At 36.4% G+C, this 16,128-nt stretch overlaps 3 protein-coding genes across 3 annotated transcripts in view; 2 read left to right on the top strand and 1 right to left on the bottom strand.

Annotated features, from left to right (window-relative positions):
• LOC137049565 (scavenger receptor cysteine-rich type 1 protein M130-like) overlaps positions 1-12,713 on the bottom strand; it is a 58,622-nt gene extending 45,909 nt beyond the window's left edge. The window contains exons 1-2 of the mRNA XM_067428117.1: positions 12,619-12,713; positions 12,004-12,127 (exon numbers count right to left, since the gene is read on the bottom strand). Of these exons, the coding sequence (XP_067284218.1) occupies positions 12,004-12,028 (25 nt within the window). The 5' untranslated portion in view covers positions 12,029-12,127; positions 12,619-12,713. The remainder of the gene's footprint in view (positions 1-12,003; positions 12,128-12,618) is intronic.
• Positions 1,364-8,877, top strand: mapk12b (mitogen-activated protein kinase 12b). The gene is made up of 12 exons (XM_067426874.1): positions 1,364-1,864; positions 2,773-2,902; positions 3,070-3,128; positions 3,982-4,093; positions 4,180-4,209; positions 4,511-4,558; positions 4,742-4,856; positions 5,322-5,393; positions 5,697-5,776; positions 5,875-5,953; positions 6,533-6,706; positions 8,191-8,877. Exons 1-12 carry the CDS (start codon positions 1,746-1,748, stop codon positions 8,265-8,267), a joined length of 1,095 nt encoding a protein of 364 aa, XP_067282975.1. The 5' UTR covers positions 1,364-1,745; the 3' UTR covers positions 8,268-8,877.
• LOC137049923 (hemagglutinin/amebocyte aggregation factor-like) lies at positions 9,299-11,094 on the top strand. Its single transcript, XM_067428669.1, has 6 exons — positions 9,299-9,306; positions 9,638-9,787; positions 10,105-10,293; positions 10,372-10,524; positions 10,900-10,956; positions 11,072-11,094. Exons 1-5 carry the CDS (start codon positions 9,299-9,301, stop codon positions 10,943-10,945), a joined length of 546 nt encoding a protein of 181 aa, XP_067284770.1. The 3' UTR covers positions 10,946-10,956; positions 11,072-11,094.
• Positions 12,714-16,128: the final 3,415 nt, after the last annotated feature.

Below are 16,128 nucleotides of genomic sequence, written 5' to 3'. Positions count from 1 at the left end.
TGCATTTTCAACCCAACTTGGGTTGTTTTTAACCCAGCATTTTTTAGAGTGTAGTTTTGTATGGTACTTGGAGTTTCCTATTGTTACTGTTCATCTTGTGTTATCTAGACAATGCTGTCTCTTTCAATTTAATTAGAAATTGTTTAGACAGTCAATAAGTGGATAAATCACTACTTACTGCTTGCAGGAATATAGTTGGAATTGCCCCTTTCTTCAGTTTTAGACGCTGAGTGAAGCTTGCTTGAAATGGGCCGAGTAAACAAATGATTTTAAATTAAATTGTTGCGGTATCCGATAATAATAAACATCAACCATGACTGTTGAAATGTTTTATCTGTGAGAAGGCTATAAAAAGTCCACACGTCCCATGCACAGTCTGGAACATGACATTTGTGTCCATGAGCTGCTGATTTCGCCATCCTCGCGTGACGCTTGTTTATGAATACATAAACATCTGTTATATTAAAAGTACTAAAATAAATTTTATTATTTTCATACAAAAATGAATGTGTACACACACGCACACATGCACACACATATATTAATATTTATATAAATATAAAAAATTATATGTTCAATAAGTTATGACAACATATGTTTTTACATATCAAAATAAGTTAAGAAATGTTAAACATTTTTTTATTAGTTATACAAGATGAAACTCATTTTTTAAAGTCAGTTTAACACAATTTAAGTTGATATATGATATATATGAATGCAATAAGCATTGATATATATGAATGCAATAAGCATTCATTTATGGATGAAAATACTGCAAAATTCCTTGAAATGACAGTCATAGTCTAGTTCCTTATGTAAAATATAATTTCCTTTTTTTGAGAAAGCAATTTTAAAACACCCGTATGTATTTTTTTTCTGTCTGTAGGCTATTGCACAATATTTTTATAAAACGCACTTAGGTAATAACAGCAGATGTTCACAGAATTAATGTCTTATTTTTTTCAAAATAGGAAACTGCATTTCAGGAAGTGGTAACCCTATGTTATTTCTCAGTACGTGTTTCAGAAGATCCTGAATGACTACAGTGTAAATTTGATGTCATGAAACTAGTTACCATAGTCTGAAGTTGAATGGGTTAAATGGGTGGGGATTCTCACATTTACATTTTGTTAATGTGACCGATATCAACAACTGCCCTGCTGCCTTCAGGACAGAAGTGTATTAGTATAAAATGTACTAATTATTTGCTACAATCCAAGTGTCACTTTTGTGACGTTGTTCAGATTTCCTGATTATTAGCTCTTAATATCTCTCCACCCTCCTCCTGGTCTCCTGTATGCCCTTTAAAGAAACTCTAAAAAACTGCCTTCAGCAGTTTCTGTGGGACTGGATGGGTCTTTCTCCCTTTGTGAGTCAGCCAGTCCCACCAGCATGTAGCCACGTACCCCTCACCCACTCACTTAATAAAAATGCAACCTTTTCCTGAAACCCGTCACGGTGTTAGGTGTTTTAAAACTAAAGGGAGTCAGTTAAAACTAATTTACAAATCTGATAACATCACGAAAAAGCTGCTTTTGCGATGTCCTAGTGCAGATGCAGCGCGTCTACAGTGCGTAATTGTGGAAACTTTGAACCGCCCCCAGATCTGCCGGTGCTCTACCAAAGTTGCGCTCCGTTTGCGCTCCTTCTGTAAGAGGTTCTAAATCAAAACTCTCGATAAAAAAATGAGAACGTAAGAAGGACATTTTCACACGTGAAAGAAATACTTTCAACAACCTCTGAGAATGTCACTGCGAACCAGGGCAGGATTTTATCGCCAGGACATAAACAGAACCGTTTGGGACGTGCCGGAAAGATACAGAGAACTCATTCAGATAGGAACCGGAGCTTACGGAACGGTCTGGTAAGTATATTTATTGTTAGTATTTAAAGGTTTATAATTCTTATAAGGATCATACTTACTTAACTATGAGTAGCTAAGTAATGGGGGGTCGATGTTTCCGTTTAGTATTTTTTAGAATTTAGTGCAATTCGTCTTGATCATTTAAAGATTGCGGAATATCCTACAAATATTTAAAAAATGTGTATGCTTGTGTATTTTCGATACTGATATAAAAGTGATGCGTTCAGGTGACGTTGCTATGGTTACCTCAGGCGAACGCAACTTATGTTGCACTTAATAACTTGTGTAGCTGCAGAAAGTTATGGAAATGCCTAGATTTAAGACCCCCAACAATTTGTTTGGAGCCCAAAACCACCCCATGAATCAAGGCGTTTCTGTTTAATTATAGGCTGTTAAAATTACTTTACATGTGAAATAATGCACTAACTTCATATAACTTCAGTAGAAAGAAGGACATTTCTAAAGGAATCTGTGCAATGAACGAACACTGATAGATTGGCCTTTTTTATTATATCATAAATTCCAACTGTTTTCTTTACTTTCCTGGCCTCATGGCTTCTGTGCGAAACTGTGAAACCGCTGTAAACTTTTCTCCCTCTGCAAGACAAGAGGTCACATAACAAAGCCTCCCTGCTGATGCCATTGTCTGGGTTTAACAAGCAGAATTACTGAATTAAAGACACAGTGTTGGTCTTCAGAAGGCTTTCCGCTTTCATAGATTCTTCCCTTGTCTAAGTTGCTCAAGTTTCAGATTGAGTAATCAACTACACTACACTCAATACACAATCTCTTTCCTGACCACATTTTAGGGTCCAGACGTTGAAAAATGCAATCGACGTGACTATGCAAAGTAAAGTGTTATAAAAATGTGTCAAGAATTAATCTTACTCTTTTCAATCTATCCAAAGTTCAGCGATTGACCGTAAGACAGGCGTGCGTGTGGCCATCAAGAAACTCCACCGGCCGTTCCAGTCCAGACTGTTCGCCAAACGCGCTTACAGAGAACTACGACTCCTCAAGCACATGAAACATGAAAATGTATGTTAAATATTTACCTTATTTTGCCTCTATGAGAAGTTTGATATATATATATATATATATATATATATATATATATATATATATATATATATATATATATATATAAAATTCACTTTTTTAATGTTGGTCATGCACCCTAATATCTAATTCTAACTAACTGGCAGGTTATTGGGCTGCTGGATGTCTTTACCTCGGAAATCTTGTTGGACAGATTTCAGGATTTGTGAGTAAAGGAGACTTTATAAATGTACTCGATTTTTACGCTACACTCTCAGAAGAAAAGGTATCAAAGTTGTATCTGGAGTGGTACGCTGTCAGAAAATTGTTAGCAAAAAAAGGTTTATAACTCATCACATAGAACCTATCTTAAGGGATAGTTCACCCAAAAATGAAAATTATGTAATTAATTACTCACCCTTAAGTTGTTCTGCTGTAGAACTAGGAAGCGCTGCACTGTTTACGCATCAACAACGTAGGAGTATGACACAGACATGAAGAAATTGTGCAATAAAGTTGTTGTTGTTTTTTGTGCACAAAAAGCACTCATAAAATTAAGGTTGAACCACTGGAGTATCACATATTTTAATGATGTCTTTCCTACCTTTCTGGACCTTAAAAGTGGTAATTAAATAGCTTTCTCTGGAGGGATCAGAGAGCTCTTGACATGAGGTTGAGTAATTAATGACAGAATTCTCTTTTTTGAGGGAACAATGCTACTCTAAGGTACTAATATGCAACGTTTAAGAGTGCTGTCTCACATGACAAGATGTTGTATACCCCAAAGTTACAATAAAAAAATAAAATTCTTAGTGTACCCTTTCGAAAGGCACACCTTTGTGCCTAAAGAGTGCATACAAGTACCTCAAAGGTACATATTGCTACCTAAATGGTACTACTAGAGCCCTTTCAAAGGATACCATCAGAAAGTGCTTTTTTACCTTTTTTTCCTGAGTGAACTTCTAACAATATTAACTAACATAAAACAGATCATTTGCAAATGTTCATTAAAGTACTTATAAAGTTCAGTCATTACAGACCAAAAGTGGAACATCAGGCCTACTGTCTTTTTCTCTCAGTTACCTGGTGATGCCGTTTATGGGAACTGATCTGGGTAAGCTGATGAAGATGCAGAGACTATCCGAGGACAGGGTGCAGTTTCTGGTCTATCAGATACTGAGGGGTCTCAAGGTTAGACATAGATGAAACACTCTGTCCTTCTTTATGGTGTTGTGGTAGCCATCTATAAATCTCCCTGTCTTGCTCTTTTTCCATAGTACATTCATTCAGCTGGGATCATTCACAGGGTATGTGACCTCTAAGAGTTTAATAAGATGCACAGAGGGGGTTGGGTGGCCACTTCATTCAACATTCAACCCTGACATCTATTCAACCACTGTTCATCCATTCTCTTCTCACACTCTCTGAGAAAATGTGTTTCTTTAAAAAAAAAATATATATATATGTGTATGTATGTATATGTATATATATATATATATATATATATATATATATATATATATATATATATATATAGTTTGTATAAATAATTGTTTTTTTTTTTCCTTGTGTTTTTTGTAAATTTATACTTTGGTTGCCATTCCTCAGGATCTAAAACCAGGAAATCTGGCAGTGAACCAGGACTGTGAGCTGAAGGTATTAAACCTGGTCTAAATTGCAATTTAAACAAAAAATGTCTACATCAACTTCCCTCAAAATCTTGAGTTTCACTTATTTTATATAAAAACCTGTTTGTTTAGGATTCATAATTATTTTAATGTATAAGATTACAAATTTTGGTCCCCTTTTGACATTTGTAAAACTAAAAAATGTGTGCAGATCCTGGACTTTGGACTTGCACGTCAGGCAGATTCAGAAATGACGGGTTATGTGGTGACACGTTGGTACCGAGCACCGGAGGTTATCCTCAACTGGATGCACTACTCACAAACAGGTGTAGATATTGCATCCCTAACCCCTAGATGTGGCTGTAGGGCATCACAATGACCCTAAGTGGCACTAGAGTCCTGGGCTGCATCCGAAATCGCATACTTCTCTACTATATAGATGGCGAAAAACAGAATTTGACTTACTAAATATATCTGAATTCATCGTACTCATAAAAGTGTAAACAAATGATAACATTTCCAGCGAGATTCTAAAGTGTGCATAGGAAGGACTCTTTACCATCTCATGAGACCACGTGAGAAGATTTGTGAAGCGCAACTGAATAGGTCACATGATACATCACATAGTACATCTAGATTACAGTCATACCACACATCTTACATTCAAGTACTTATCCAAAATATGTAACTATTTAAGAGTATGTGACTTCAGACGCAGCCCCGGTTCACTTTTGATAAAAGATTTACATATTAATTGACTGATGTGATCAAACACTCTTCTTCTGTTTTAGTTGATATCTGGTCAGTGGGCTGCATCTTGGCGGAAATGTTGCTTGGAAGGCCACTTTTTAAAGGAAATGACCGTATCCTTTTCCTCATAATGTAACAAACAAATTCTGCTTTCACATGTTTTTGTGTTTTGATGATTAGCCAAATTATTTAATTTAATGGAAAAATTACATGTTGCTCTTTGTTTGTACAGCAGTACTTGCAAGCATCACAGTAGCGATCATGGCACATTTAATTTATTTGAATTTAATTTAATTGACATAACTTTCGCCAAAAATGCTCTAGTATAATCAACAATAGAGATTACAGAGGTTTAACTGCAGAAAAGGGTTTGTACTGTCTCTTTTTTTCACTGAATCCTTGACATAGACTTGTAGACCTGGACCAGCTAAGAGAGATCATGAAAATCACGGGAACACCAGCACCAGATTTCATAATGAAGCTACAAAGCCAAGATGTGAGTGTATTACATATAAAAAGAAACACTACTTTATATACATTTTGACATGGGAATGCACAATTGATGCATGTTTGTTTTTTTATCCATCTATACAGGCCAAAAACTATATCCGAGGTTTACCAAAAGTACCAAAGAAAGACTTAAACACTATTTTCTTAAAAGCCAGCACAGAGGGTAAGATATATTTCCTTTGCTAGATAAGCTATGTTTCCATCTACCTATCTTTATGCAAATCACACACAAAAAACAACAAGGAATTGCCAAATGCATGCATTTTTAGAATTAGAAAGACAGCCTCAACAAAAAACGTAATTTTGCCTCAACTAAGGATGTGACTGGACTAACCAGTGGACCAATTTCATTCTGAAACGTTTGAGTATAATGAGTCTGACCTTCAAGAATGCATTTTTCTGCATTTACAAACACCAGGTATCCACTACTGAAGTTAACATTTGTCTGTGCGCTCTGAGGCACAAGTCATTTATGATGTAGGAAAAAAGAGCCACAGTGGCTTCCCCGACTGCAGTAACTTCCATTTTGTTTACAGACATTTTGCACAAATATCCCAGTAGCGACTTGGTTCTCTTTAACACAGTGGATGGAAACGGTGCTTATATGCGATATTCCAATTTTGCGCTTATTGTAATTTAAATTTGCTTCTTTGGATGGAAACATAGCTAGTCTTAGGGTCAATTGTACTGTTTATCTAAGAGTTATTTGTGATAATAACATTTGATAACGTGTCTTTTTCAGCGGTGAGCATTCTGGAGCGGATGCTTGTTCTTGATCCAGAAAAGCGTGTGAGCGCTGCAGAGGCGCTTGAGCTCCCCCTTTTTACAGAGTACAGAGAACCTGAGGAAGAGACAGAAGCCCTGCCGTATGACCACTCCATGGACAACACAGAACTGCCTCTAGAGCAATGGAAACGTATGAAATAAAGTCTTGAACGTTAACACTATATTACCAAAAGTTTTGGGACACCCCTCCAAATCATTGAATTCAGGTGTTCCAATCACTTCCATGGCCACAGGTGTGTAAAATCAAGCACTAGGCATGCAGACGCTTCTGCAAACATTTGTGAAAGAATGGGTTGCTCTCAGGCGCTCAGTGAATTCAAGCGTGGTACTGTGATATGTTGCCACCTGTGCAATGAGTCCATTCGTGAAATTTCCTCGCTACTAAATATTCCACAGTCAACTGTTAGTGGTTTATAACAATGTGGAAGCAATTGGGAACAACAGCAACTCGAAGCCACGAAGTGTTAGGCCACATATAAATCACAGAGCGGGGTCAGCACATGCTGAGGCACATAGTGCACAAGTCGCCAACTCTCTGCAGAGTCAATACAGACCTCCAAACTTCATGTGGCCTTCAGATTAGCTCAAGAACAGTGTATAGAGAACTTCACGAAATGGGTTTCTATGGTCGGGCAGCTGCATCCAAGTTTTACATCATCAAGTGCAACGCAAAGCGTGGGATACAGTGGTGTAAAGTACATATATACTGCCACTACTGGACTCTAGAGCAATGGAGACGTGTTCTCTGAAGTGACAAATTACCCTTCTCTGTCTGGCAAGCCGATGGACAAGTCTGGGTTTGGCGGTTGCCAGGAGAACAGTACTTGCCTGACTGCATAGGGTCAAGTGTAAGGTTTGGTTTAGGGAGATTATGGTGTGGGGTTGATTTCCAGGGGTTGTGCTTGGCCCCTTAGTTAAACCCTACAGCAGGGCTATTCAAATCTTACCCTGGAGGGCCAATGCGGTGCAGAGTTTAGCTCCAACCCTGATCAAACACACCTGAACATGCTAATCAATGTCTTTAGGATCATTAGAAAATCCCAGGTGGTTGTGTTTGATCAGGGTTGGAGCTAAAGTCTGCAGTGCATTGGCCCTCCAGGGTAAGATTTGAATAGCCCTGCCCTACAGATTAAGAATGGGATGGCATTAAAGGTCATGTATATGTAAAGGTAGGTGTCCCAAAACCTTGAGTAATATAGATTAACTAAAATAAGAAAATGTATAGGTTTCATTTCTATGGATTGAGGCTGATATTTAGACATATTTATACATAGTTTTTTTTTTTTTAAAGCATTTTAGTTGGATAATTGTCTTGTTTCAGAATGTTCAGAGTGTACCCGTTAATGGTATATTTGAATGCTCATTGCATATACCTGTAATGTTTGCATAATCAAGATTATTATTTTTTTATGTTTAAAAAACTGGACGTTTTGAAATTCTAAAGAACATTCATACAACATTTCATAACTAAAAAGGAACATTAGCAAAACATTCTTAGAAAATTTTTATTTATTAATTTATTTTTTTGCTGGGAGTGGTGTGAAAAACATGACGAGAGATAATAAGCTCATAAAGTGCAATGATTAATTGTCATTTCTGTCTCTCACTTTGCAGGCTACACTTTTACAGAGATCTTGTCATTCCAGCCACCCATCACAGAGATCAGAGACGCCAAAGAAACATCCCTCTGAGAGATATCACGAATACACATACTGTCTCATTATGTCATTGATATGCATAAGTGTGTGTGTGTGTGTGTGTGTGTGTGTGTGTGTGTGTGTGTGTGTGTGTGTGTGTGTGTGTGTGTGTGTGTGTGTGTGTGTGTGTGTGTGTGTGTGTGTGTGTGTGAGTGAGAGAGAGAGAGAGAGAGAGAGAGAGAGAGAGAGAGAGAGAGAGAGAGAGAGAGAGAGAGAGAGAGAGAGAGCACAAGAGAGAGAGAGCGAGAGCGAGAGAGAGAGAGAGAATGTATGTAATCTGTTTGACTTTGTAAGTAAGTACCTGTAAGTGAATTTGTCACCATGTTGTCAGTTATAAGATATTTTTTTTTAGGTTATGTGAATAATCTTTCTTAAACAGTTTGAATATGCAAAATCCATGTTTTACCTCCAACCAAAAGCAGCCCAAAACCATTGTTTGAATGGTAGTCTTAATGATTTCAATGTTTACTTTACCAATAAGTCCTTATTTATTCATTTTTAGAATATGCCATGGTTAGCACATTTAACACCACACTTCTTTTTTTAATGAATAAAAAAATTATGATTTAATATGAAATGTAATAATTATTTTATTATTTGAGAATTTGGCTGATTATTATTTTTTTCAATAAATAATGTGAATTTATTGTGTAAATACATTAATGTGTAATTAATGTGCATTTATCTTCTCTCAGTGCAACAACCCTTATTTCTCAGTAAACACAATTTTCTCAGGAAAAATACACGTTTAGTTTTCAAAATCAAGTACCTAACACAAAACTAAAATATAAATATTTAATATGCAGCTCTGCTTATCTCGGTTTACTCTAAAGGTCCATAAGTATATTTTCCACACAGACAATAACATTTCCTAATACAGGCTGAAAAAAAATGAAAAAATAACTATAATAAGATAGTTATGCAAGTTGCTTTAGCTGAACTATGTGAAAGATGCTAAGTTTCAGTAACAAACGTTTGATTTAAATTGGCAGAAAGGTTTGTGCTTTATATCTGTAAAGATCCCAATGACACGGTGATCACATTTTTTTTAATTTCTGCTTTTATACTAAATGTAAAGGCTAGCAACTAAAAACAATTACAAATTTATGCTAAAAGTAAAAGTATTTTTTTGGTCTGTCCTTGAGAGAGGTAAAATCAGTCCCACCTGTTTAAACATGATTAGATCCCATTGTTATGTAACACTGAACATATGTGGCCCGAGTCCTGAGGTGTGAGGTCTTTATAAAAGCTGTAGTTTTGTCTAAGCTGTCTTGTAATTCCACACCACACCACCATGAGGAGAGCAGCGTTATTTCTACTGCTGATGGGTCTGTTGGCCAATGGACAAGGTGAGAATCTTTAAGAAAAAAGTGTGTTTTTATAAATAAAAAGATATACTTGTTGTTAAGTGTTCAGTTTGAATCAAACTCTACAGAGTTACGCTGGGAAAACACCTTCGATCAGCCTCTAGATTTTAAGTGCCCTCCAGGACAGTCAATATCCTACATAAAGAGGTGAGTACAAAGCAGATTGTACTTCTGAAACGGTATAGATCTGTGTCAAAATATTGCTAAATTAAAAGTCAAAATATCATGGGCTAATATGGTCCACAAAAATACAGACCAATGAATATAGTTGTGTCCAAACAGATTACACCAAAATCATGGATGTTATCGGCCATATGATTCGGAAATTAATAAGAGTCACGATTCCATGTCAATATAACATTCTCATAATGAAATATACAATACTTAAGTACTTATTTATAATCAGAACAATTACGTTCTAATCAATTTGACCCTCACTGTTTCCCTGTCTAATGAATCCAAAGTGAACATCATAATCATCATGAGGACAGGGTGTGGGAGTTTGGCTGTAAAGACACCTTTGACTCCGGTTCAGACTGTTTCTGGTCACCTTATGCCAATGATTTTGACCAACCGTTAAACTTTGAGTGTCCACCACACCACATCATTACAGGAATGAGCAGCTACCACAACAACAAGCACGAGGACAGACGGTGAGCTATGATTTTGGACTGGTTTTGACATTTTGTGCAAGTTCACCTGAGCTGAAGTCATTGACATTTTCCACACAGGTGGCAGTTTAACTGCTGTAGAAGTAACGGCCACTGCACTGCTGACTGCCAGTGGACCCCTTATGTGAACTGGTTTGATGAGCTTTTCCACTGGACCGTCCCGAACCATAACTACCTGGTGGGTGCTGAAAGCTACCATGAAAATAAGCACGAGTAAGTACAGCTCCTCAAAATAATACAACTTAAATATTGTCTAATTTTATGCAAATGTATATCAATAAATAAACTTCAGCAGGGTGTACCTGAAAGAGTTTATTTTACTTTAATGATGGCAGGCATGAGTCTTTTGAGGATTTTTGAATTAAGGATTTTGCTGAGCAATAAAGATGAATAGTTTCGAACTAATAGAAGCAGATATATAATATTTTCAGGAAGAACAAAATGTTCCGTTTTTTTCCTCACTTGAATATTTTGTTAATGTCAATATCGATAAAGGTTTTCAGTAGACTGTGAAAAGGGTGATGCAAATATGATGTATGAAACGGCATATTCCAGTACTAAAAATATGTATTTTTAAATGTTTTTCAGAGACCGGCGCTGGAAGTACAAGTATTGTACCAAAGTGCAATGCTGAGACTCGATATACACTATATATATATATATATATATATATATATATATATATATATATATATATATATATATATATATATATATATATATATATATATATATATATATATATATATATATATATATGTATACTCAAATTAAAAGATGGAAAGACAACGCCATTACTGACCTACAAATTTAAGAATAAAAATAATTCTAAGACTGCAAATATGGAAGTGTCATTTTTTTTAAATTATTATAAAATAGCATTGAGTTCCAAATCCATTTCATGAAATTGAGCGTTTGAACAGTACCAATATATATACAGCAACTTTTTTTCCTGATATGTCCTGTGGGTACAAAAACTTGCAACTCTGAGACCACTATTCTGTATTTATATTCACTACTGTATATATTTTTTATATATAAATTATATCATCATCATAATATTCAGAGTGAAAATGTGAATTGAAAAATGTACATGAATTTCAGAATGTCTCTCAGCGGGATCTGAGGTGCTCCAGAGCATTGATCTTCAATGGAAGTAAAAACATCTGACATCTGCACATGGTGCAGGATCAATGTTACAATTAATGTTTGCATATTTGATCAGCAACCTAGAAATGTGCTAGAATCACACCTACCCAATAACTGTACTGAAAATATCAATAACACAATATAAGAAAAAAGAGGAGAGTTCCAGTCAAAGATTTCACATGGTGCAGGATTCACACTTTACAAAACACCATTATGCAATCATTTTATCAAACACCAAGACTCAATATTCTGAGTTCAATGAACCTCAGAAATAAATGCAAGATGAAAGCACAAACTGTGGCTTATCTCTGAAACCACAGAAACAGTATGAGGATTGTGCACTTTTTGTTTAAATTAGTATGCGATGGTACAAAACATGACAAGTGCCCTTTATACTAAACAAAATCTATACCACCAATAGATGCATAAGTATTATGTTCTTAAAATACAAATAAATGGGGGGAGGACTATTTTTATCTTGCATAGGGCACAGAGACAGAAGAACCGAGTCACAGCAAAGAATCCCAAATTAGGTGACCTTACCTGGTGAGTGACACTCAATCCTCATGAAACGGTTTCACCCCATAATCCAGAGAATTCAGCACTGATGGGAGAGTGGTGAGGAACATTAGGAGTGATGGGTGCAGAACATGAATTGCTTTCTGATCTAAAGAAAAGTTTCAATAAGAAATACATTGGCACAAGAATAAGAAACAATAAAATAAAATAAAAATAACAAGACTTGAAAATATAACCATAGCAAAAGTACACACTTTTCAAATAGTGTGCAGCGGTAACTTCATAAAATATGAAAGGCTGACATTATGACTTAAAGGCAAATGGCACACGCTAAAAATAAAAAAACACCTGTGTCACATGATCTGGGGAAATATTACATTATTATTTTTTCTTTGTTCATATTTTAGAGTCAGAACTGCCACTATGGTAACTCATATAAAAATGAGAAAATTACATTATCAAAAAGTGTTGTTGTTATTGTCGTTATTTGGCTGACTTCCTGATTAGTGCCCTGAATTGGGAGTTGATTGTGATGCACCTATATCCTCGCGTTATGACTTGCATTGTTAGATTTAGGACATAGTTGTAGTACTATCGCAACGTATTAACTTCGCTTTTAAATGTTTTCTAAACTCTTACCAAGCTTGGAAGTCGTTACGCTTATTGAGAATCCTCTAACGCAATGACAGTCAAAGATGTGCTGCTGAGCGCGAGTCACGTAACGATAATAAACGCGTACACATCACGTGATGCGTTTACCTGCTGAAAATTGAAGCCTGTCCAGTAATTTTTATTTTTATTTTAAAGCATAACGTTACCTAGTAAAATAATAATTTGTTGTCGTGTGAGAGAGAAATATTTAATATTAGCAAAATAACTTCAATAAAAATCTTGTACAAATTACCTTCATAACCGCATAAACATTACATATGCTCATGCACGTTTTATAAACTAAGCTTAAGTTGCACAAATAGCTAACACTTTCAATTAGAAACTGAAACCTTTAAAAACGTTTTGAATGTGGCTGTTATATTAGAGTTCAAGATTATAAAATCATCAGAAAACTACACAGAAAAACATGTATGAACCATTATTCTATCAACATGCAAATGAGGTTCACACGTCATCTACAGGTGATGGCCATATAATTAGAATATCATATAAAGTTGATTTATTTTTCAACTCCATTCAAAAAGTGAAACTTGTATATTGTATTTATTCATTACACATACTGTTATATTTCAAATGTTTATTTATTTTAATTTTGATGACTATAAATGACAACTACAGAAATCCCAAATTCAGAATCTCAGAAAATTAGAATATTATTTAAGACCAATAAAAAGAAAGCATTTTTTGAAATCTTGGCCAACTGAAAAGTATGAACTCTGTACTTAGTTGGGGCTCCTTTTGCCTGAATCACTGCAGCAATGTGGCGCGAGTCGATCAGTCTGTGGCACTGCTCAGGTGTTATGAGAGCCCAGGTTGCTCTGATAGTGGCCTTCAGCTCTTCTGCATTGTTGGGATCTTCCTCTTCACAATATCTCATAGATTTTCTATGAGGTTAAGGTCAGGCGAGTTTGCTGGCCAATTAAGAACCAGGTCCTTAAACCAGGTACAGGTTGCTGTGGCACGGAGTGCAGTTGCCAATTTTTGTTGGAAAATGAAATCTGCATCTCCATAAAGTTGGTCAGCAGCAGGAAGCATGAGGTGCTCTAAAACATCATGGAAAACGGCTGCGTTGACCTTGGACCTCAGAAAACACAGTGGACCCCCAAACCATCACTGACCGTGGAAACTTTACACTGGACCTCAAGCAATGTGGATTGTGTGTCTCTCATCTCTTCCTCCAGACTCTGGGACCCTGATTTCCAAGGGAAATGCAAAATGTGCTTTTATCAGAGAACATAACTTTGGACAACTCTGCAGCAGTCCAGTCATTTTTGTCTTTAGCCCAGATGAGATGCTTCTGATGCTGTCTGTTGTTCAAGAGTGGCTTCACACAATGAATGCGACATCTGAAACCCATGTCTCGCATACAGATGTGCGTAGTGGTTCTTGAAGCACTGACTCCAGCTGCAGTCTTTCTCCCCTCCCCCCTCCCCAATTTTTGAATTTTTGCTTCACAATCCTTTCCAGGTTGCGGTTATCCCTATTGCATATTGCTTGTATACTTTATTCTACCACATCTTTTCCTTCCCTTCACCTCTCTATTAATGTGCATGGAGACAGAGCTCTGTGAACAGCCAGCCTCTTTTGCAATAACATTTTGTGTCTTGCCTTCCTTGTGCAAGGTGCCAACGGTCGTCTTTTGGACAACTGTCAAGTCAGCAGTCTTCCCCATGATTGTGTAGCCTACAGAACTAGACTGAGACACCATTTAAAGGCCTTTACAGGTGTTTTGAGTCTTCAATATCAAAACTTTTTACAGCATTCTAATTTTCTGATATACTGAATTTGGCATTTTCTTAGTATTCAGTTATAATGATCAAAATTAAAAGAAATAAACATTTGAAATATACCAGTCTGTGTGTAATAAATGAATATAATATACTAGTTTCACTTTTTGAATGGAATTAGTGAAATAAATCAAAGTTTTGATAATATTCTAATTATATGACCAGTACCTGCATGTCTTTTACCAAAAGTGACAATACTGCAATAAGCATGCCCTTTGAGGCCTATAATCAGACCTTAAGCCTTTCCTTGATTTTATTTTTGAAATTTCAAAGAATTTCTCAATTTATTTATTAATAAAAAGTAACAACATAGTAAAACACTGATTAATGAGAAGTTATTGCAGAAGGGGTTTAGGTACAATATGTTTTTAGTTTAAAAAATATATTTTATGTGCAGTACTAGATGTGTATAATATTTTAATATCGTGGTTAAAAATTAAATATCAAAATTAATATTTCAAAGTGACGTCAAAACAGCTAATTTCCAAACCAAGAAATTATTAGATATCATTCCAGCTACGGCCACAAAGTGGCAGTACAGACTAAGTTTGTATTGAAACAAAGAGTCACATCATATAGTGACCTAACTGCTGAACACTCCTCTCTACTGTAATCATTGTATCACCTGCATTGTAGCAGTTTGAATGTCCTCATTGCCCTCTTCCTTGTTTTACTTTCTTATTCACCCTCTCTTTCTCTCCCAGTGTATCCTCCTCCTCTTTTGAGTCTGACCTTGGCTGGAACTTAATATTTAGCTTGTAAAAGTCACATGAGCTGAGGAAACAAACTAACAAACCCACTGTTTTATTGTGTGGAGTTGAGGAAACAGGTTGCAGAATGCCACAGATGGTCTTGGTGATGTATGTCTAGCAGGTGGAACGTGGCATAGACAGGGCCAGTTCATGGCCACTGTGTTTCCGGCTAAAACGGAGCTGATACACACACACACACTTTGTCTGTGTGACCAGATGCATTATAAAAAGAAACATCAGCGGAGACAGACTCTCACATGCATTATTTGATTATTCTCTTGTATTTTCTTATATTGTCTTTCAAAAGAGATAATTCTGGCCTCTGTAGCAAAAATGTGCATTAATCACTGCAATTCATGAGCATTTTGTGCCAAATGAAATTCGGCTCTTTTATTTTGGTGTGTTTGATTCTCATGCCTCTGCTTGTCTTTCACACGTCTCAGCTATCGAGCTAAAAGTGAAACATCTCTCATTGTCAAGGTCTTGTGGGGGATAGGGGGAGGTGTTAAACAGAGAAAGAGGGGAGAAACAGAAAAATAAAGAGGAGAATAAAGGAATAGATGCCAGGGAGGGAGGGCGGAAGGAGAGAGTGATAGAGAGAGGGAGAGTGTGTCCCTGCCAGGACTCACGTAGACCCACAGCTGCAGAGCCTTTCTGATCCCAGTACCTCCCTTCACCCCTCCGTCACGCTCCCAGAGCTGAAAACGTGTGTGTGTGAGAGAGAAAGCGCATTTCTATTTGTAGGTCAAGCTAGTTAAATAACCTGATTGTCTGGTAGGCACCACACACACTTTGCCACCAACATGTATGCGTGCTGCTTCTCATAGTGCAGTATATATATATACAGCATACACCAGCTGAGAATAGACATCCATTACACACATACATAAAGATCAGTATGACATCAGGGATTGATTAATGCCTAATTCTTATTGGTT

This window comes from Pseudorasbora parva, chromosome 20, assembly GCF_024679245.1.
Source record: "Pseudorasbora parva isolate DD20220531a chromosome 20, ASM2467924v1, whole genome shotgun sequence".
Taxonomy (NCBI): Eukaryota; Metazoa; Chordata; class Actinopteri; order Cypriniformes; family Gobionidae; genus Pseudorasbora; species Pseudorasbora parva.
This window is presented reverse-complemented; position numbering and strand designations above follow the sequence as displayed.